Source organism: Cryptotermes secundus, unplaced genomic scaffold (genome assembly GCF_002891405.2).
Source record: "Cryptotermes secundus unplaced genomic scaffold, Csec_1.0 scaffold339, whole genome shotgun sequence".
NCBI lineage: Eukaryota > Metazoa > Arthropoda > Insecta > Blattodea > Kalotermitidae > Cryptotermes > Cryptotermes secundus.
Window position 1 is genome coordinate 246321 of NW_019725004.1, and position 24376 is coordinate 270696.

The window sequence follows — 24376 nt, forward strand, 5'->3', positions numbered from 1 at the left end:
ACGGTGCCAAATCCCAGAAGACTGCTTTCTTCTTGTGAAATGCTGATACCCATATATAACGCTATGGCTAGATGCGCAGAAGCCAGTTTTCATGTATTGGTGGAATGGATGAGTTCACATTCATTTACAGCAGACATGAGGGGTAGATGGTTGAGTTCCCTGTTGGCAGCTGGTTTCTGCACTGGAGTGGCTTATAACAGGCTTACTAACTCCGCTGACCTCTTTCCCCTTCACTTCTCTTTTGTGAAGGTCTGTGCTATCACAGAGTAATCGAGATCTATACGGTGTTACAACCTACATGCCCACTATGAGAAACACTTCAAATGTTGCTACAACCAGAGCAGAGGTTGAAAATTATGCACTTATCTTTCCAATGTTTGATCAGAAACAAAATTATGATACAGAATTCATATCGAATGTCTACTTATTGCATATTTAATATGCTGTCAGTTACACCATTATGAACCCAAAAGTTGCAGTGAAGCCATAATCATTACTTCATACAGGAAAAAGAGGTAAACTCACGTATCATCAGGCGTGAGATGAACTGGCTCATCGGTGAACTCTGGCGGGAAATTGGCGAGGTCTCGATCCGACTCGAGACGAGGCTTGTACGGGGGGGCCACTTGCTTCTGCTCAAGCTGCGGACCAACAAGATGCAAGACTAAACTACGGGGGAGCAATGCAATCAATCACTATAGCAAGCTGCCTGTTCTGCCTAACACCTACCTACAGACTCACAGCATTCAGCACAAAGAGTTCAGAATCAGAGATGACCCCTGAACACAGGTGCTGCTTCTTACAAAAACTGCCTCAGCTAGGTGCAGTAGTATATAAAGAAACTTGACATTATGTGGATGGGAGGCTATTTTGAAAAGTCAGTTACTCTAAATTCTATTGAAAATATTCACAAATGAATGCAGGTTCTCTTTGTCATATAAACATTCTTTTGTAACAATTCAATATTGTTTAAAATTAATTTACTTCACAGCAACCAAATACCCTTTCCAATGGGTTAAATAATTAAGCATTTCTTGTAGAATCAGACATGTGTTTCAGGACCAATGGGGAGCAACTGTAAAAAGAGGCCAAGGTTCATCATAGACTGTAGTGCCTGAAGAATAAGAATAAGTAGTAGTATAAAATGATATTAAAATGTTAAATCCTACTGCTTAAAACGGCTGTAATGGTTGTAATACGTTTCCTATGTGTACCAGTAAGTAGCAGCACAGTCCAGCTTTGTTAAAATTTAGGTAGCAGATGCCCACGTGCATGTTCAGAGACTGTTTCAGCAGTCAAAATGGTGACCATGCATGAGGACATACTACCGAAGAGGAACGTTCTGTTGTGGTTTATTTTTGTGGGTATCAGGACTCAATGCAAAGGATATTAATAAAGAAATGTTTCCTGTTTACGGTAGGAAGTGTTTTTCACGTAAAGCGGTTCATAACTGGGTTGAGAAAATCTCCCAAAGACATTTGAAAGTCGCAGAGGTGTGGAAGTGCCTGAGACAACGGTCGAAAGACTTCTGTAATGCGGGTTCCAACGTGCTGGTAAAGCAATGGGACAAATGTATCAATGTTGGTGGAGAATACTGTCGCGTATTGGGGGTATAACGCGACAAATAACTTCACACCGTATTTGGTATAGCGAATTTTATTTCACATTCACACTTACAATCACCCAAATTACAGATTTACGACTACTGCTATCTGCAGTATCCCAAATAGTACACTCCAAATGCCACAATACAACTGACTGGTTGCTGGCTAACTCGGAACTAACTCGGAGGTAGCTCGAGTACTGACTCGGAGGTAGCTCCAGGACTGGCTCGGCGGTAGCTCCAGGACTAACTGACTGACTCAGTACAACTGACCGTAAATAGCCTTCGCTGCTCCTTATGTAGCCTTGATCGGACAATACGGAAAACGGCCACGTAATAGGCACCCTTGTTGCCTGGAGCTGTGTTGCTAGTAACGCTAGCGGTAGTAACCGCTTTTACTACTGTAACAATCCTGTTGCGTCACCGTTACGTTACCGTGCGGAGGAGGGGGAGGGGAGCGTTGACTCACCCGCCGCGTCACTGCTGGTGGGGGGGTTCTCCTTTGCGCAACATGTCACAATACATTGAGAAATAAATATTTTTTCCAGGTTCGAATATCACGTTTCATGTCTTATATCTATTTGTGACCTATTAACTGAGTCTCCCTCGCATATACTCCTAATATCTTATTGTATAAAGACTATCCTTATCTCATTTCTCCCAAATTAATACATTAATAAAAAAATGCGAGAAATGAGCTTCCTCAGGTCCTGAAACATATCCAACATCTGCCCAATCAGTTCTAACTGGAATAATGAGTTCTCTTCATCATTCACAAGCAGCACTCAGTACTACTTTTCTATATGCTGGCAGTGTCACAGAAATTTAGTCAAATTATTCAAAACATCTTTCATTTTTGAAGAAGCAACACCAGGGTAAGAGACATTTCTCTTCTGTACTCCAAATACAAACAGAACAAAACAGAATGAAATGGAAGGTAACGAACCAAATGAGGACAGTGCCGGCTTTGTATGGCCTTGTCACTTACGTATCGTCCGGGGTCAGCTGGACTGGCTCCAGTGTGAATTGGGGGTCAAAATTATCCAGGTCCAGTTCAGACTCCAAGGGAGGGCAGAAAGGGGGAAGGATTTGTTTCTGGTTCAGCTGCAAGAAAAAGACACACAGAAAGAATTGGTGCTGCATGAAAAGAAAGAGAGTAAGAAGATAAAACATGCAATGAATGAAGTGATGAAGAAGCCGTCTCCACCGGTAGACACTAGACATGCACACAGTTCCTAAGGTTTTGTGCACAGGATTCTTGCGGCTTGCCAGACAATTACAGACAAGTAGTGATGTCAGTTGGGCATTCAATTGATAAACCAATGACAAGCAATTACTTTTCTTTTTAAATTCACATAGTGGGGGTGGAGTCCAGCTGGGTCCACTCGGCACGGCGGCCACTGATTGGCCTATTGTACTTACCCCGGGTGATTATGATTATGGAGAATTTGGTGGAATGAAAATTGGAAGGGGAAACCGAAGTACTTGGAGAAAACTTAACCCAGCGCCACCTTGTCCACCACAAATCCCACTTGACCAGACCCAGGTTTGAGCCCGGGCTGCCGCGTTAAGTAATTACTTAGTATAATAAGCTAAAAGAAATACACACTGTCACAAACAATAGTGACTGATACAGTAATTCATTCAACCATTCATTCCTCCCTTCATAATAAGTATAGAGCATCTTTTCAATTTATATATTATTTAAATACTCTACAGCCATGAGTATTTAAAGTCTGGCTAGCTGCATTCTACAAACAGTTAAACACCTCAGTACTTAAAGGTCCACTTCAGTTCTTGGTACACAAACTTGTTTTCTAAATAAATTTAATTACAATCTTTTACCAATTCAAAGGCTCAACACACTACAGCACAATCAATTTCCATTTCTTTTTGGTAACATGTATGACATGAATTCTTTCTGGCTAAATCAGGTGCACCGATAAAAGAAATGACACTCAGAAAATCGTAACATGCATAGTTCTTTTCATCCCATACTTTTTCTCTTGTTTTAAAGATTTACGAATTTACTTATGATGACTTATTATGCAATTTGAAATAATGATACTTAAAGGTAAAGGTAAAGCTGTCCCTGTGCTTAACTAATCATGCACTACGTCATGAAGACATATGAGGGAGTGGTTGTATAGACCCACGTTTTCTTGACCTCGGCACTAATTGAAGGTGAGTGGTTACCTTTGCACCCCAGCCGCTTTACCCCCAGTGAAAGATCCCTTGGTACCCATTGAATATGAGGCTGGATGGGCCCCAGAGTTGGTCTGAATGAGATGGAGAAGTGTAAATCCTTGACCCTACTGGGACTCAAGCTCTGACTCCTCGCTTGTCCAGCCCAGAGCTGGTCACTATATAGACTTCACTACCCTGACTCTTAATAATGACACTTAAATGAGAAAATCATTTATCCACTGATAAAGCATATTCTAACATTATGGCTAATAAATACTATTAAGACAAAAGAAAAGTAAATAGCATTGCTTTGTCCAAAAGTCAATATGGACAACTGTGATGCAACAGAACATTTTTGTGCACAGGTTTGAAATCAGAATATTATAATCGATTTAAATAGCCTACTTTACTTTATGTTACCATACTGCTGCTGACTGATGTAATCAATCATGTCTCTCAACAAATACATATTAATTTTTTCTGTGCTGCCTTCATTCTTTATTTTATGAACTGGAAGCCCTGATGCTTCAGGACTGGTGGTGGGCTGATATGCAGCATGTTGTCTACCTTGGGCTGGAGAGAAAAACCTATCATAAACTCACACTAACTGAATAATACACTAATACATATGCAATATGAATTCTGAAGACAGAAGAAAGTGCTAACTGGATAAAAATGAAGCCTAATGAAACACAAATATGTGATTTACCACACTATTCTTACTCATAAAGATTAGTGAGGTGATAAAACTACAAATAAAAATTTGGAATTACTGAGTTCCTGGATTCTGCCCATCATCTAACATTTTAAGAGAAACATCCAGCGATTTGAGATTAGTTCTATCTCATGGTCCAAACTGAGTTGGTGACTTTCAGCTTCTTTGCCTGAGGACTGAATAGGTCCAGCCTCAGAAATCTTATGTTCTTTTAGAATATAAGATAAAGTTTGAAGTCCAGACCTTATTAATCCCTAGTGTACTACACTCTCATCAGAAGAGTTTAGAACTGACCTGCAAATAAAGTACTCGAGTTATATGAAGAGCATAGCAAACAGTGTTAGACTGAAAACTGTAATATTAATGCAGAAAATAACTGTTTACATTAGGAGAGAATAGATTTGTTAGATTAGGTTAGCTTAGGTTACAGGATTGAGTTTCTCAGGTCTGCTTTACTTGTAGAGCCTGTTTCTTACCTAGGTTCAGTGATGTTAGGTTAGTTGGTTGAGGCTTTCAAGTCTGTTTTACCTGTTGAGCCTTTCTATTAGCTAGATTAGGCTAGAGTGAGGGAGGGCTCTGAGGTCTGTTTCACTAGCTGAACTTGTGTGTTATTCAGGTTAGGTTCGGTCAGGTCAGAGGTTTGAGGCTTTCAAGTCCGCTTCATTTGTTGAGTCTTCTCCTAGCTAGGTTAGCTGATGTTAGGTTAAGCAGTTGATGCTTTCAGGTCTACTTTACCTGTTAAACTTTTTTTTTTCCTTGGCACTACAGCCCCAGTGGGCCTAGGCCTACCTCCTTGAACTCTGTTCACTTTGGTTTTTCTAGATCTTACACATACAGTTGGACTCCTTGGGCGAGTGATCAGCTCGTCGCAAGGCCTCTACCTGTAGACAAACACAGAAAAACGCACACAAACATCCATGCCCCGAGTGGGATTCGAACCCACGATCCCAGCTTCCGAGCAAGTGAAGACAGTGCATGCCTTACACCGCTTGGCTACCGTGACCGGGTGTTAAACTTTTATGCTACCTAAATTAAGTTAGGTTAGATTATGGGTTTCAAGTCTAATTCACGTGTACAGTTCGCCTTAGACACACTACTGTTGTCAGGCATGGTACCGTATTCATGCCCAGACAATGTATGATGCAGCTAATATTTGACATTTTGTCTACTTTTAGGATATTCTACAGAATGCCTACTTTCATACATTGCCTGTAAGAAATATAAAAGTCTAACAAGAGTATTGTATTTGATTCTGGTGAAACATTTATCACCTTGGTACTGGACTGAAGCAAGGTCTCCCATTTTCAGTGTGAGATGTCAATCACTGGGGAACTGGGGTTACTGTTTCACAGTTCAAGGGACTCCATAGTCCAGAACCCTAGTGTGAAGAATACTGCCGAGTACTGGTATATGAATGATTAGTCACTCTCACACATAAAAAGTGAAACCCAGCTTAATCCTTGAATGATATGAAATAAACTCTCTTACTGTAATTTCCTATTAGGCTGCAATTTGTCTTAATTAGGAACCCGCTATACAGTGACACAATCCTTCACTGTACTGAAATGCCTGTCCATTTTTTAGAACAAAACCGTTCTTGAGCAAATACTGTAAAGGCAAACACACATAACAATCATACATTATCGAATCATTTATGCATTAGCCTGGCTTGCCCTTTAGGAAGCTCAACTATTCTTCTTCTACTTCTTATTTTTTCAGAAATGGCCACTCAGTGTGAATGCTTACAATAAAAGGCACAAATATTCAAGAACATTTTTATAATGTACTTGTATATTTAGAATCCTTCCTTCAATAACTGCCCATTCGATCTTGACATCATATTCTTTTTTCGTGGATGCATGCAATTATTCTATGCAAATGGATTCTTACAGAGAAAAGACGTCAGACTAGATTATTATAAAGACTAGTATCATAGTTATAAAATTTAGTGAATGGTATACCACCATCAATTACACAGGCCTAAGCAAACTAATGGTGCAAAGTGAGAGCCCTTGAACAGGCAAGCTGGAGTGCAGAACTTGTGCAAGGTGAGACAGCCAACAAGAAAGAAGATACAAGTAGACCAGAAACAACTATGTAATTACTGTCTGTCAGTCAGTGAGTGAGTAAGTCAGCCAGCCCACTGTGATTTCTTTCAGAAAAATATGTTCTTAAAGTCATTCTGCCCTAAAACAAAATGTACTGAGCATGGACCAATGTTATTACGAGGACCATAACCATCATCACTGTAGAATGTAAATGTAACATTGGTCCATGCTCAGTATCTTTACACAGTAATTATAGCTAAAATATGTGCCAGGGTTTTGTGACTATGGCAATTAACTTTTGGGTTTTATAGCAATGATTTTGAAGATATTGTCTTCTGGGCTGTGACACTGTGTAATCTGGTAGAAGTTTACCACCTTTCAGGAGGAACATGCTGTCTCTTCAGGGTGGAACAGTAAGCTGTTCGCAGAAAAATGTGGTATGGACACAGATACACAGAGGGACAGCCCAAGTATCTGAGGGAACCAACCAATTAAATAAAACTGGGAAGAAATACAGACCCCTGAAACAGTCATTTCTTTGCAGAGTAGGCAGAAGGGAAAATGATGGTTTTTGGCTGACTAATGGGTGGTACAGGAAAATAAGAAGGGACAGAATAAAGTAACCATGGCTCTGTAGGATCATTTCATTGGCAGAAAGGATGGGACGAAAGGCGAAAGCATTGACAGGGGTTGAAGGAGGTACTTAAAATGACCTTTTTGGCAGAGTATGGGGAGAAATGATTTGAGGTAGGAAGGAAACCCCCCAACATGGGCAGATCTGTGCCTTGAAGACGTCAGTGTACAATAAGCCTCACAGTCTCACCCAAGAACCCCATCATCAGGAATTCTATAAAGGAGGCTTCCTGTTTTCTTTTCAAGGGATTTCCTTATTCTAATTTGTTTCCTCAGAGCTCCTGGCCCAGCTGTCCCTCTCCCTGCATCCTTTCCACATTTTTCCTTGCTTAGCTTACTTTTCTATCCTGAAGATGGAGGCATCACGCTTCTCCAAAATGTTAGTAAACATCTATTAGACTACATAGTATTACATTCCAGAATACAATAAACTTCGCAGTCACCACTATGAGAACCTCAAATCTCAAGCAATGGATTTATTAACCAGATGAATATGAATTGCAATGAGTTAGACACTGTAACAGTAATGCAATAAATACTGTAGTCCCTTTTTACATAATGTGCCTTTCATTCTAGGGTACATAATGAGATGTAACTGAAAGAAATCATATTTACATTCAAGGAGAATCTTAATTCCCTCTACACTTTCTAAAAATTGCAGTTTGAAATATATTAAGCCACAATTGTGTTCTTTATTCTGTATGGGCCAGAAAGTACATGCAGATGAAGTTCATAATTTGTATTCCTCACCACACTTTATCAGAGTAATTAAATGAAAGAGGATGAGATAAGCCACGCAGCATGCATGAAAATATGAGACTTGCGCATAAAAGTCTAGTTAGATAACCTCAACAGAAGAGACAACACGGAAGAGCTACATGGAGATGGAAGGATAATACTAAAACAGATCTTGGTGAAACACGGTATGATGACATGGACTGGATTCAAGTGGCTTGGGACAAGGTCCAATGGCAAACTTTTGTGAACATGGTAATGAGCCTTTAAATTCCATAAAAGGGAGGTAATTTCTTGACCAGTTGAGCAAATATCAAGTTTTCTGGAAAGAGTCTGCACCGTGGAGTTAATTAGTTTGTGTTACTTAGTTATTGTACACAGACATAAAACTTGGTTTCTCACTCTAAGAGAAGCAATTCTGAAAATGTTGTAGAAACAAGTAAGAAACCTTAAAGAAGAATGAATACAATTAAATAATTGGGAGCTTAATGGCTTGTAATCTTTATATGGTCTTGTTAAAGTGATCAAAATACGGTAGAAACAGACTGTACACAAAATCACACAAGGGAATACAAGATACTCACATAAATTTATTACTGGCAAACCGTATTGTAACAAAATTACAGTTCAGACTCTCAGTTCTTAAACAGAAGATACAAATTAAGAACTGATTGGTGTCATGCATTTCCTAAATAACAAAGTTATTAATCAACACACAGTGCAAGACAATGTATTCAGCTGAATCTGTTGCTCTATTTCTGGAATGGATGTATGCGTGCATCTGTTGCTCGTAATCGTGGTTCTGTAGACTAGTTAACTAGCAGAGAAACATTCTAGCTTTCAGAAGGCCAACACATTGAAGGCAGCCAGTAGATAGTATGCAGAGCCAATTTCTTCCTTGGGGTAACATTTCCATGGCTTTTATGACAGTTAATTTGCAGCTCCAGCACTAAATTTATATTACAAGGGCAATCATAAAGGATGAAAGTGCCTCATAACCCCCCTCCCATGAATCATGGGAGAACTTTTATAAACTTACAGCTTTCTTGCACACTAATTAAATGTTTTATGATCCTCAATTCACTTCTTCCCTAAAGCTATGAATCGTAAAAAATATGTTATTTGCCTTTGTTTTTAGATGTTATCTATTTTTACTACAAATGTTACACTCATTTGAAAGGATTATCATCAAGCCCCTGTTGTCTGTTCCAGAAAAGAAACAACATACAGTATTAATATAATCAACATGATAAAGTTACTACATCTCTGGTTTTAAAGAGCCATACTGTTCACCATTTTCAGTCAAACCCCTAATATACTACTTTCCAGTATCTGTTCTTCGCAGCAATACTGAATACACGTGCATTACATGTTCTCTGAATCTGTTCAGAGAATGTAGGTTGAAATGCTAGTAAACCTTTGTTCCAAGCAAAATTAAGAGAACAGAGGGTAGAATTGTAGTTCAGGTGTACATGTTAAAAAATCTGGTCTGGAGGTATGTGAGTGCTTGGAAAAAGTCTAGTTGAAAACAATAAGGCTGACACACAGCCTTTTCAACCATTAAAGTAATAAAGAAATAATTACTGAAACATACATTTAATTACATAGTTCATACAATATTACAGCAAAAATTTTTAAGACCAGGTACTGCTAGAATCCAATATATAATCAAACACCAATTAAAGCCTTTGAAATGATCGAAGGGACTGTTTTGTAACATCTGTAACTGGATCACAGGGCTTAACACAGAGAACAGCCATTAAAAATGATGACTGTACACATCAGCATATTGTCACAACAGAAGCAGTACATCTACTATTATAATTTTACAACATAAACTTAGTGTTCAGAACTAAAATAAACTTGCTGTATGAAGATGTTTCTGTCAGAGAAGCTTTAACACTAAGAAATGCACTCTTATGTATTCAGATTAGGGCCTTGTTGTGATTTAATAATCCCCTATACCAGTGCTTAGCAATGTACACTTCAAAGCAGAACTGACATAAGTGGTGGCTGCCTTGAAACAGCCTCGGCCTAGTACCTTGCCTGTTCTGCTAGACACAGACATACTGGTATGTATTATGAATGCTACAAGATTGGGATAGCACTCTTCAATCTTTTTTGTTGTTGTTGAAATGAAGATCTGAAAACTGTGCTACAGTCTTCTGCTTGAGTTGGGGTTTGCTACTTTGCACAAAAGTGGGTTTAGGGATCATCGAAACATGGCCAGATTGAAGTCAGTACTACCAGTTTTTGTACTGAAAAATATGGTCTACACAACACCTACAGGGAAAGAGGATTCAACTCTCTGGTAACAGAACTAGAAGTCCACTGCTGTTAATAAGAAAGCCCAACACTGGATATGATCCTGAGCCACTTCCATCCTCCTCTCACCTTCTAATCAGTTTCTTTCTAAAATTTTTAACACACTTCTTATATTCCCAAAACTAAATGTCCAGTCACTTCCTCCTTGATTTAACTACCATAAATCTACATGACTTGTACAAATTACCAAATTCCTCATTTTGTAATATCCTTCATTCCTCATTACTTCAAATCTTTCAGGTACAAACAAAATTATGAATGTTTCAAGCCAACATATTTCAGAGGCACTCAAATACAGGGTAACTATGAATATAGAGAAAAGTGGACAAGGTGGACAGTTCCATACAGGCTGACATAATGCCTGGTAACCTTCAAATTTACATCTTGCAAAAGTAAGAATTTTCACTACCTCATGTATATTGTACATGACAACTAGATAATTTGGAAGTCATTTCTTCTTGCAGATATCATCTATGAAATGTTATAACCAGTTCATTGTAACCATTACCAATCAAGAAAATCAGTGCAAAGACAGTGCACTTACTATCTTACATACAATCAACCTTGATTATGTTACCTTGAAAACAAAATTGACTGATGCTTGGTAGACCACTGTCTGTTACCAAATAAAGATAAAGAACAGCAATGCAATCTGTCTGACCAGTAAAGGTCTTTACAATGAAATCAACATTTTGCATTTGGGCCCTTACAAATGTGTACAATTACTTTCTTGCAGTACAACCCATACAGTTTTATTTAGGGATATGTTAACCATAAATTACTGAAATGCAACTGTAACTGTTAGAGAGGTTTCCAAGAAAATCGCCATTTTGCCTTTTGGGGCAATTTATGGAGCTGGAATGTTCATATTCATCAGACACTGACTCTTGAACAACACATGAAAAAATCCTGTTCTGCTAATCAGGTATTAATTAGGGCCACATCCATCCACCCATACATTACATACATGCATACATACACAGATATGTACATGTATACAGACAGACAGCCAGACAGACAGTATCCAAAACCCACTTCTTTGTAATAAGGGGTGCCAAAAGCAGGTAAATCTGTCAACATTTTGAGAATAAATTTTCTGTGATGACAACAAATTGTCATACACTACATCTCTGAGAAAGGAAAAGGAGAAAACAAATCTTAATACACCATCATGAAACCCTTCAGAATATTAATTATGAATGTTTTAAAAACCAAAATTATACTTGCATGTGAATTCTCTATATTACACAAAACAAAGTGTAAAATTTCAAACAATAATCAGGGCCACCTTAAAGCAATGGTGGGCTTTGACAAAGTATAATCTTGGGACACTCTCTCTTCAATTTCTTTGAAGAACAGACCTTACTACTTGCTACAGTACAATATTTACTTATATTATTAAAATAAAAAAGTATAGGAAAAGACTATGAATTATTTTGGTTCAAAATTACTGGCGTAATTATTGGAAGCTTTTCTATAACATAAGACTAAAAAAGAGTAAAAAACTATATTCTTGAGATTTCTTTAAAACAGTTTGAGAAAGTTTGAACACATGGTACCAACATTTGTGCAATCTGAACTCCCTATAAACAGGGAACCCTGGACAGCAGGCCACTTTGCCCACTGCCAACAACATGATGACAGTAAGTGCATAAGAAACCAATTATACCCTCTGCATGCATAAACATAAAAAAAAAGCTAAGTGAGGACAATCACAAGAAATTACCAAGCAGATTGAGTGCATAAGAGGCAAAGCTTAAAGATGTGTAAACTAATAGGGAGACTGTGAAGGAAGGAACAGGAATATAAAGATGTATCAAACTGGATCAGGAATCAGGAATCAGGAAAGAGGCGGTCACAGTTTAATAGCATACATTTCCATTCAGAAATGTTAACTTCTTCATTTTGAGGTTAGGGAGTCTTTTACTGTCAGTGAAGTCTGCAAGAGAGGTCTAAGGTCTGGTTGAATAAATACTTCCTCATAGAAGAGACTAAATACTTGATGATATATTTTTGCAGTTTTGTTTATTATACAGGGAAGTTTTTAAAGCTACTGACATGTTCACAGCTCTGTGCTTCACCACTGCCAGGCCATTGCCAGCCACTAAGAGCATGCGAATTTTATCAATGGTGCAGCATACCTGATTGGTGATAACATTTGGAATGAGGGAAAATAATTAAACTAGTAGACCTCTACACAGTATTATGTTACATGACGGGAAGTGCAGTTTATGCATCATGCATGGGAGTTTATAATTTCATTTCATTTATTCACCTTCCATAAATCCTGTTGGGTTCCCAGATACCCCGTTTTCGCCCAAATTTTGTTCCTCCGTTTATTGTTTACCCAGAGTGGATAATTCTCCATTTTTTTATTTAAGTCCATTGCGAATTATATTTCATGGGTTAAATATTATCATAAAATTTATGTAATCCTTGGAAAATGACATTGTTATAGTTTCTTTCGTTATGTTGCATTTCGTGATGTTGGCAACACTTGAGGTTCTAAACCAAAGCAGAGAATGTTGGTGATAGTGTATTTTTAATCCATTCAATCTTCGCTTGAAAGTCAGTGTCAAGTTAGCAAAAATGTTTGAGGGCAAAGAAGATCCATCAAAGACTCCTCTATGGAAGAAGTTGAAATTCCAGGCCAAACATAATCAAATATATCTTAAGAAATGGGAAGATATGTTTTCGTAGCTTAAGCCGGGACCAGACGAGAACCGGGCATTTTGTACATTGTGTAGGAAGGATTTTAGTATTTCGCACGGTGGTCAAAGTGACCTGAGGCAACATGCACAATACAAGGGATATAAAATTAAGGAAAAATGTAATTCTGGAAGTTCAAATAAACTTTCAAAATACTTTGTTAATTTAAACAATAAAGAAGAATATGACAACAGCACCGCGTGTGAACTTGGTTTAGTGTATCATGCATTGAAACACAACTTAAGTTATTCCAGTCTGGACTGTGGAAATACACTTGTGTCCCATATTTTCAGTGATTCCGCGATTGCTTCCAAACTTTCATGTGGACGCACTAAAGCGGAAATGATAGTGAAGTACGTTCTTGCTCCTAGAAGTGTAAATGACTTTGTGCTTATTTTAAGATGTCCAGAAAATACTTCAAAATTTTTTTCGTTGGCTACCGATGCATCAAACAGAAGCAATCGAAAAATGATCCCTGTTTGCATCCGGTACTTCGACCCTTTAAAGGGAGTGCAGAATAAACTTCTAGATTTTGTTGAAAGTGCTGAGGACATGTCTATGGCAATTACTGGTTTGGTGCTGCAGAGCTTAGAAAAGCACAACTTGGATGTAAATTATGTGTCTTCTTATTGTGCACACAATGGCAATGTGAACTATGGAAAAACACATTCCGTATATCAGTTGCTGTGAAGTAAAAACCCAAATTTACTGAAAGCTAATTGCTCTAATCATGTCATACATAACACAAATAAGTTTGCAATTGACAGATTAGATGTTGATGTTGAAAGTGTAGTCTTAAAGATATATAACCACCTCTCTGTCTCTGCCAAAAGAAGAGAAGAGTTAAAATCATTCTTTGAATTTCTGAATTTGGAGTGGACTGAGATTTTGAGGCATGTTCCAACTAGGTGGAACTCTGAATATGGGATGTTACAGCAAATAAAGTTAAAAAGTTAAACTGAAATGTAACTTACCATTTCCCAGTCAATGCTTTTGAAGAAGGGATGGTTGACTATGTCAAGGAATCCAGTTTCTCGATGGCAGCCTAATCTATCAGCGGGGTTCTTGTTCAGGAAACCCTTGAGCACAGATGCAGCTTTCACAGACAATGACCGAGGAAAACGGATGGTTTTCTCTAGAATCACTGAAAACAGCAAAATACAATTTTGTTTAAAAACCCAAATGTTAAGTGTTTTGTGAACATAAACATATTTACATCCAATACATCTAATGTCCATGTGAGAGTGAAACATGTTGTATGTTTCTTAGTCCATTTAATGATTTTTTTCTTAACTGCACATAGGAAGTAACAGAAAATGGGGGGGGGGATATATATATATATATATATAGAAAAGGAGCATCATAATATGTAATCCTCACGTGATATTGACAGGGTAATTATATCATGGAGGATAAGCTAGATGGGACATGCAGTACACACGTGGAAAATAAGAAATATTGTTAAGAGTTAAACCTAAAGTTCTCACAGAATTTTGTATGGAAAATTTGAAGGTAAGACATCACTTATGCAACCTACACATAGATGGGAGGATAATATTACAGTGGATATGTGTGAATTGAGTGTAATGATGAGGACTATATGGCAGGAAGTGGCTGCGATCTAATCTAAGCTACCATCCAGACATCTGCTTGGAAAGGCTGGAAGAAACCAAAAGAAAAGCTCAATCGGGGTAGCCAGTGTACCAGCTGAGATTTGGACTAAGCACTACTTGATTACAAGTCTGTGATGTCAACTTGCTTGGTAGTGTGCAATAACACAGTCACTAACAGGGCAATATAATGTTCATGGCTAGGACAGGAGACCTACAGCTTAACAGTGACTCAGTACTACAGTGTGAACTTGATGTTGCCAACATTCACAAAAGTTTGCTATATCAGAAGTGATGGATTAAGAAAATCTGCACTAGATCTGGCTGAGGTCAAATACAAGGCTTTTCACATCAGTGAATACAATTATGTACAAGTGATGTACAATCTATTTTACTTCTTCAGGCTCTTAAAGGGTTTAGATTTATCAATGATGAGCCACTAAGTAGGTAAGAAAGTAACTGCCATAGCTCAGGCAGTTTGTCACTGGCTTCCCACTGAAGCGACCATGTTTGATCACAGGTCAGGTCATGTGGGATTTGTGCTGGACGAAATGGCAGTGGGGCAGGTTTCTCCGAGTACTTTGGTTTCCCCTGCCAATCCTTATTCCACCAACTGCTCCATACTTGTCTATCATCAGGAGCTGCTACGTAGCACATCCACAAATTAAGTTTCCCACACATCCCACAGCTAGCAAACCTTATATTGCGTGAAGCGATTGCACGTACATGATAGAGCAATGACATAGCATGGCGCATGCACAAACGGAATTTCCCGCGTTCCCACACTAGCATCGTTGCAGCGTATTCCAACTCCCGCCGACTGTGAAGTGCGGTCAGTGATAAAGTTTTTGAATGCACAGAGCATAGCTGTTAGCTGTGCTGGGTCTATGGGCCTAACGTCATGAGCAAGCAGATGGTGCATCGCTGGTGCAGACAATTTTCAGCAGGTCGACAAAGTGTGCATGATGAGAAGCGCAGTGGGTGGCCATTCATCATTACAGACGACCTGGTGGAGCTTGTGCGGGAACACATTATGGAGAATCGTCGCGTCACAATTGCGGAACTCAGCAGTCATGTCCCACAGATTTCCCGCACCTTGTTGCATGAAGTTGTCACGGAGCACCTGCTGTTCAGGAAATTGTGCGCCAGGTGGGTCACAGTGGATATCCCTGTAAGACGAAATTCAAGCAGATGTTGTCGGCGCGGAAAGCGATGTGCACAGTATTCTGGGACAGACAGGGCGTTCTCCATGTCGACTTCCTGACCAGAGGTGAGACGGTGAATGTTGAGCGTTACTGTGAAACACTGTAGAAAATGCGATGGCCATTCAGAACAAGCGGCGCGTGATGCTTAGTGCTGGTATTGTCTTCCTGCACGATAACACTAGGCCACACACGGCTCGACGGACAGCAAGTCTCCTGCAGGAGTTCAGCTGGGAGGTGTTTAATCATCCACCCTACAGCCCGGGCCTTGCTCCCAGTGATTTCCATCTTCTCCTACACCTCAAGAAATTCCTGTCCAGTGACCGTCAGCGTTTTGAGAATGACAGAGAGGTGGAGATGGTTCTCACACAGTGGTTCCAATCCCAGGCGGCAGACTTCTATGACACAGGTATTCAAAAGTTGGTCCCACGGTATGACAAATGTCTCAATTCCGGTGGCGATTATGTTGAAAAACAGCTGAACAGTTGCTGTATCTGTTGCAATAAATATTTCCATGAAATTGTGTTTTGTTCCTGTAAACGGCCCCAGGGAAACTTACTTTGTGGACGAGCCTCGTACAATAGTCAAATTTGTGGCTGATGTACAAAGTGGATTGTCTCACTTCACCCAAAGGAAAAAACTAAGTATGGGTTAGAACCAACTGCCTCTGTCATCTAGTGGTCAGAATTTCTGAGTTCCTGACTACAGATCCAGAGGTCTCTGGTTCGATTTATGGCGCTACCAGATTTTCTGAGAAGTAGTGAGCCTGGAACGGGGTCCACTCAGCCTCGTGAGGATAATTGAGGAGTTACCTGAATGGGAAAGTAGTGGTTCCAGTCCAGAAAACCAAGATTAATGGCCACGGGAATCTGCTGTGCTGATCACACAACACCCTCTATCTGCAAAAGTTGGTACTAACTTCATCAACAAGCGGTGGTCACTCGGTCAGTATAATCTGCTTGCAGACTAATGGCTACGGAGTATGTGTGAGAACTGGGGTGCTCATTGCAGCAACTATTTAATACACTGTCTCCTGTGATGTGATGTTATGTAGTCTGACATTAATGACAGTTCAAAGGAATGTGCTGCCTCCATATTCAGGGTACATGAACTTCAGAAGCATCTACCAGACTACACAGCATCACATTCCACAAGAGAGTATTCTTGATGAAATATGTGTTTTATACACCACACATACTATAATCAGTGTATTAAAATCCAGGGACTAAACACAGATGTCAGGGAATATATACAGGATCATTCTGGTAATGCTGCTTTGACAGACCAAAGGTGTGAAGTTGTGTAGTGGTTTCATATGACGATCTGAGGGTCTCACAATGGTGCTTATGAATATTCCTATCTTCTGGGATATAATGCCATGCAGTCCACTGAAAGTCAAACTGACTTTAAACAGACTAAACGGTGTTATATCTCAGAAGATGGGACTCTTCAGCTTAGTATGATGCCCACTCGAGGGTGCTGGTGTGGGTAGCACTGAGCTTTGTGTTACAGTGGTAAAGTAAGTGACATTCTTAATAATAGAAAACCAGTAATGAAGGCTTACCTTGAAACAAATAGTCTTCAGTGTTCTGGTCAGGATTTTCTGAGGCACCAGCAATGTCAAAGGGGCTTCTGCCTGCTAACATTTCATACAGTAACACTCCCAGAGCCCACCAGTCAACACTGCAAACAAAGAGTTATTTGAACGTTAAGCCTGCTTTGGAATTAAACTGTTTTCACCATTCCCATGCCTAGATGGCCTGTTACAAATGATACAAAATACACAACTGTTTGGCAACACAGGAAAACCATAATAATTTACTGTATAAAGGTAAAGTTGTCCCCGTGCTTAATTAATTAGGCATCAAGCCATGACTTATAGGAGAGTGAAGGTATACATCCACCACTCTTGACTTCAGCACTAGAGGGAAGTGAAAACAGCTGCTGGTACCCACTGGATTTTATACTACATAAAAAACAATTCACCAAGCATGTTGAACCAAGCAGTAATGCTTCTGATGGGCTGGCAGAGTAGGAAGACTCTAGACTCTTATTTGGGAGACACCTGGTTTGAATCTGACCAAGGCTCTGACCATCCTGACTGAGGTTTTTCATGGTTCTCCTCAGGCAAAATTTAGGCCACAACCACTTCTTACCACATGCTTTGCAATTCATCATTATTCACCATCATACAGTCATTCATTGCTATAATCCTCTGAGGTACTGACTGTGATATTAAACCTTTTGCTGTATATTATTTTCTCACCATTTTCCTAAAATAGGGCAATTTTAAGGTAAAAGTAAGATTAAAAAACAACACAAAAATGCAATTCCATAGCTGAGTTAATAAAGTTAAGGTAACTATGACTAACTCTTCATTGAAGGAAGAGGCAGAACCATCTTCTAAAACAATGGGAATTTGGCATAAAATCTAGGCGATGGATAATGCTCATAAATAAATAAACACTAACTTGTGTAATATGCAATAATACTTCAAGAGTCCTCAATGTGATGATGAGTAATGACACATAAAAATGTTTTACCTGAATCCATAGTCTTCTCCTCTGAGTATCTCTGGTGCTATGTAATTGGGTGTTCCACAGAACGTGGAGGTCGTGTCACCAGGCCTTATCCCTTCTTTACACATTCCATAATCTGTCAACTTGATATGGCCCTCATGGTCTAGGAGAACGTTGTCTAGTTTCAGATCACGATATATAATACCTGTTTGACAAGATTTTCACTAAATTATAAAATGTTAGGGAGAGTTTATTTACTTATTTGTAAGTTATTTAATGGTATTTTTAGGAGATAAGATATGAGGGTCATACTGAAAGTCATGAGCAACAATTTTTTGTAAAGTAACATGTTTTATTATTGACAAACGAAATATACCACCTCAATCTACAGACCTTTCTTTATTTTTCCACATAATCGCCACTTTTTGTACACATTTCTCCCAGCGTTCTGGGAGTCTGAAAATTCCCCTTCTGTAAAATTCCATTCCAGCCATCCGAAGACACTGATGCACTGCTTCCTGAATTGCCTCCCTTGTCTCTAAACGTTGTCCATGCAGCTGATCCTTCACAAACCCGAAAAGATGGTAGTCAGAGGGTGCCAGATCAGGGCTATAGGAGGGGTGTGGAAGAACTTCCCATCCCATCTTTGCAATTGCTTCCAATGTGAGGTGAGCGGCATGGGGGCGAGCATTGTCATGCAGGATGATGTTTCGTCCCGGATATTTATCGCGCAATGCACAACGGAGCTTGTGCAGCATCTGGACATAACGAGCAGCACTGATGGTTTGCCCAGGTTCCAGGAATTCGGCCAGAATAAACCCCTCTGCATTCCAGAAGACTGTGCCCATCATCTTCGCAGCTGGTGGCACTGTCTTTGCCTTATTTTTTGATGGAGAATGCAAATGGTGCCATTCCATACTCTGCTGTTTCGTTTCAGGCTCGAAATGGTGAAACCAGCTTTCGTCACCTGTCACAATACAGAGCAAAAACTCATCGCCTTCGTGTCGATATCTCTGCAGCAGTTCTGAGGTGATGGCTTTTCACTGACCTTTGTGGTCTTCGGTCAATAACCGCGGGACCCAACGAGCACAAATTTCCTATAGCCCAAGCTTTCAATCATCTCCTGTACTGCACTGTGCCCTATTCCAAGTTTTCGGGCTATTGTGTCCACAGTCACACGCCTGTCATCTTGAATGATCTCATCCACTCTTTCCTTGTTGTGTTCAGTTGAGGCTGTTCGAGGATGACCGCTCCGAGGCTCATCTTCGATGCTGGTGTTCCCATCTTTAAAATGTTTCACCCATCTTCGAACACTGCCCGCACCCATGCACACACTTCCATAAGCACGCTGAAGTCTCTGGTGAATTTCTGCAGCAGGGATTTCCTCTTTCACAAGAAATTTGATGACAGCACGCTGGCAAAACGACATACCGTCGTCGGCCATTTTGTTAGCACTGATACTGGTCACGTGATGCAAGCTATTGATGTCACAAGACACTCAAGGTTAACACAACAGCTGGTTCCAACTACTACCATACTCTCTTTCGTCTGCTGTTCCCAGGTTGCATGCAAAGAGTTGCTGATGACTTTTGGTACGACCTACGTAGTATAGCAATTAACAGATGGATGGCAGATGATAACCTGGATAAGATTTGGAAGGAAACGGCCATGGCCTAATTAAGGTACTATCCCAGAATTTGACTGGAAGAAATGAGGAACCACGAAAAACCTCAGTGAGGACAGCCAATGTCTTGTCTGAGATCTGAACCGAGCACCTTTCAAATCTGAGTCAAGAACGTTATGGTTATGCCAACCAGTCAAGATATGTTCAAACAGACAATGATGCTGTGCACCTGGCTAAGAGTATTGCTGTTATCTCAGTGACTAACAACAATCAACTTCACAGTGCCATGTTTTGGTAAGTGTTCAACAAGAAGTCATGGAATTTCTTGACTTTATGGAACCAGAGGATTCATTACTACATAAACAAAAGCCAGCCAGTGGAGTCTTTCTTTACTAAAATAATTGCATGCTAATTTAATGATACTAACATATAGGAACACAATTTTGCACTGAGATAACTTCGCCGAAATCAAGAGACTGAACAATAAATGAATGGATAACTTAAACAAAGGAATATTAAATAAAGGCTTAGCTGCAGCCCCAAATTCTATACATATTGTACACTGTTCTCCTTTGCACTGAGAGTGACACAGCCATTTAAGGTTTCATCAGGGAGCAGTAGACTTCAACACTGCACTGGGGAAAATCCTAAATGGAAGAATTTTAACACCAAGATTACTAAATTGGGATCAATGGCATAGGAAGATTTTCAGTGAAGAAACATTAAATGTGGGTTCCGATATAATACAGGGTAATATGAAGATGTTACTGAGAGGATTAAAACTGTAAATACTCAGCAACAGCAATGGGACATTTGACTCATCGCACAGAGCTACTCTGACAAATTGAATTATATTAAAGAAAAGATATCAACATCTTCAAGTGCTGTGTTGTTGTCAGGACCATTCAGGGTCTAGTGCTGCTTAGGTACAGACAAGTTCACTTTACGCTGGCTTTATATGATCTCTAATTCATAGTTGTAACACTGAATTCTGCCACCATTCTCAAGTGGCAAGCATTTTTCTGTTCTATCTCGCACTGTGATGATATACCCTTTTGCAGTCTTGTTTTCCATTTATAACACAACAATTTAAATTTTAAATGACATTAATTCACATTTAATCCACTAAAATATTTGTTAAATGTTTAAAATGTCATTGAAATATATTACAAGGAACACAAAGCAACATTAGATGCACACAACCAAGAGAGAAGCACAGCAAATGGGGGACAAACTGCTGCAATACAAAAGATAGGAAGAAAACATCCTACATCATCAGAATTAATGATTACAATGATGACATGCCTTAGGAGTACTATATGAAAAAGTACACAGTGCAGTAGACTGCTGTTGCCTGAAAATGGCCCTATGTGGATGAAACATGTAGCATAAAAACTGAATGTACATATATCTTAATGGCATTTTAAACATTTAATTGACATTTTAGTGGCTTAAATGTGATTTAGTGTTTTTTAAAATATAAATTGTTGCATTATAGATGGAAAACAAGACTACAAATGATACCTCAATGCAACAGGATGCTGAAATATAATACAGTAGAACTTGGTTATAACATCATCAAAGGGACCTAAAAATAGTGTCGTTATAAACGAATGTCGTTGTAACCGAAATGGGCACTTCCACAGTAGCCTTATGTTAGTCACGTAAAAATCTACCAAAAACCGAGTTAAAATGTTACATTTTTTAGCGAAATACGTAGTTAAGTACAGACTAACGTAACATTAACGTGGAATTAATACGGATTCTCCATATCGTTTGTACTGTAGAATTCACCAAACCAAATTCGCGGCATACATCAGCTTTTTTCCTTCCATTTTCTATTTCACGAATCACTTTAACTTTCTCTTCAATGCTTAAAACTTTCCTTTTCATTGCCATGTTTTCGCTACTGCACTTCTCTGGGTTTAGGCAGGAACACTATAGGGTAAGTAGACAATGTGAGGTCCTGTTAGACGAGATTCTAGGAAAGGAATGCAGTTAACAACCTGCCGCGTCCTCTTGCACTATTCACGCAGTCTCACCCCACACCCTTGTTTTCGCATAAAACCCACGCTCCTCTTGCAGCCCACGGTCGTATTCTTCCAGGACAGTCATGTCAGCAAGTAGAGAAAGTGAGGGTGGGCAGACACATCGAACTTTCCCACGATAGCAGAGAAATTCAGGAATGAAAATGACGTTACATACGAGGTTGATGCATTTGTGCATGTCGTACTAAGCAAGGTATGAAAACAGTTGCTTTATGATGAATTAGTTTGTACCATTGAATATTTGATGCAATAGACAAGGTGTCACAGAAACTAATGTTGCTATAACCAAGTTTTACTGTATTATGATATACTCTACTGAAGTTTCTGTGTATTTGCTTGGTTTCAGAACATCCATCATGAAGTGAAATCTTGGGTTATTAGGTAAAATTAATTTCCCAATCAATTTCTAAGATATGAAATATATAAAAGACAAATTGAGACATTAATATCAGCTTATGTGTGATAACCATGATGGCAAGAGCCTATGTCTGAATCTTAATACCAGAAATATCTGTGAGATTCTTATTAACATGAAATTTTGCCATAAATATGACTGTGAAGAAATGGTGATGTGTGGAACAAATTTTTGCTGTTATTGTGTTGACAGCTCCACCTATGATCCATTTGAACTTCACAGTCTCTGTACACACCACTGGTAGTGGAAGTGTCCAGTCCTGAGGTATATTTCTGTAAGACAGAGTAGCTTTATGATGGGGACATGACAGAGAGCGATGTAAGCCGTACCATGGTGAGGCCTCATATTCCTAACTTCCATACAATTTTACCCTCTTTTTTTATTGCTAGTGGGAGGGACTAAGTCCCTTGTACTGCGGCCACTTCTGGCCTATTGTACCAGCCCCAGATGATTGGTGAGGGTGATTGTGGAGCAATTGGTGGAATGAAGATTGACAGGGGAAACCAAAGTACTCAGAGAAAACCTGCCCCAGCGCCACTTTGTCCACCACCAATCCCACTTGACCAGACCCGGGATCGAACCCGGGCCACTGCAGTGGGAAGCCAGTGACTAACTGCTTGAGCTATGGTGCAGCCTAATTTTACCCTTGCTAGAGCCAAGAGAAAGGAAAGGTAAAATGTGAAGCTGCCCAAATGTTTAATTAATTAAGGACCATGCCATGAAAACGTAATTGGGAGTGGAGGTATAGTTCCACTGTTCTTGATCCCAGCATTAGCTGGAGATGAGTGGTCAGCTTCACACCCCGGCCGTTTTACCCCAAGCTCCTGCTGGACAGGATGCTAGGTGGGTCCCAGAGCCAGGCTGGATGCTGTGGAGTACAGAAAAGCTCTTGACGCCACCAGGAATTAAACTCTGGCTATCCAACATGCTGTACAGAATCAGCTATTCCTACACAAATTTGCACTGGAAGTGGCTGGCCACTTATATCACATTTCATTATGTTCATTGTGCTTGTGAAAAAGGATCAAACCCTTCACGCTTGTTGGCTCATCAGACAGAAAAAAATCTTATGAATCAAAATATTAAACCTGTTTCCTCCATATTATAGTCATTTGGGATTATTACACTGTACTGTTTGGTAGATGTGCTACAAATTGCACAGTACCACATTCCAGAAGATCAGAATCCTGATACTCACTGCTGCGAAAGCACCAAATTTTACACAATTTCTCCACGATATTGCCCCTCCTCTTACAATTTAGCTACATACATAAGATCCAAACAGTGAAGTCATGTAGAGACTGGAAGATAAAGCTAGACCAGTGGTTCTCAACCTCTGTCAGACTGCAGCCCAATAAATTCTTTTTTCTACAAGATGAGGGCACAGTATAATTGATGCCAGGGCCTGGTACTGGGCAGAAACACTTTTCTAGACCACAGCACTAGATGGAGGAAGATTCATGATGTGTCTGCCTACCAAAAGTGATGAGTCTTTGGTACCTTCTGGTTAGGAGGTTGAACCTGACCATCCAACCCACACCCAGTCACTGTAATGACCGAATTCTCATGGCCCACAATGCTGAAGGATCACATGAAAGGGGTGACAGATTATGTAAAAGTAAAAAAAGTAAAGGCATCCCTGTTAACAGGCTGTGGAGGCCCATAAGGTTGTGAGATGTTGAGGTTCCCACATTTTCTAGACAATCAGCTCATAGATGGCAGCAAGGTTGTCAGCCCTACGCGCTGGCTGCCTTTTACCCCCAAGAACATTTCAAGAATATTCCTGGTACTCATTTCTGTTGGAGGCTGAGTCGACTCCAGGGCCATAGTGTGGCTGGAAGGATTAGGTCAACTGAAAAAATCCAATGACCTCATTGGGACTTGAACCCACGACTTTCCAGCTTGTAGCACAGTGCCCCAACCAACTACACTACTGTGTGCGAAACTACAAAAACTCACATATACACATATATACCTACTTAACCACAAGTTAATATGTGAAA

General features: G+C 39.6%; 1 protein-coding gene across 4 annotated transcripts in view; it reads right to left on the bottom strand.

Moving 5' to 3' along the window:
• LOC111863176 (atypical protein kinase C) overlaps window positions 1-24376 on the bottom strand; it is a 464860-nt gene that overhangs the window by 111559 nt on the left and 328925 nt on the right. For all 4 annotated transcript variants that reach the window (XM_023849234.2, XM_033750950.1, XM_023849235.2 and 1 more), the window contains 4 exons: window positions 18311-18491; window positions 17332-17450; window positions 13930-14099; window positions 526-641 (listed from right to left, as the gene is read on the bottom strand). In XM_023849234.2, the coding sequence (XP_023705002.1) occupies window positions 526-641; window positions 13930-14099; window positions 17332-17450; window positions 18311-18491 (586 nt within the window). The remainder of the gene's footprint in view (window positions 1-525; window positions 642-13929; window positions 14100-17331; window positions 17451-18310; window positions 18492-24376) is intronic.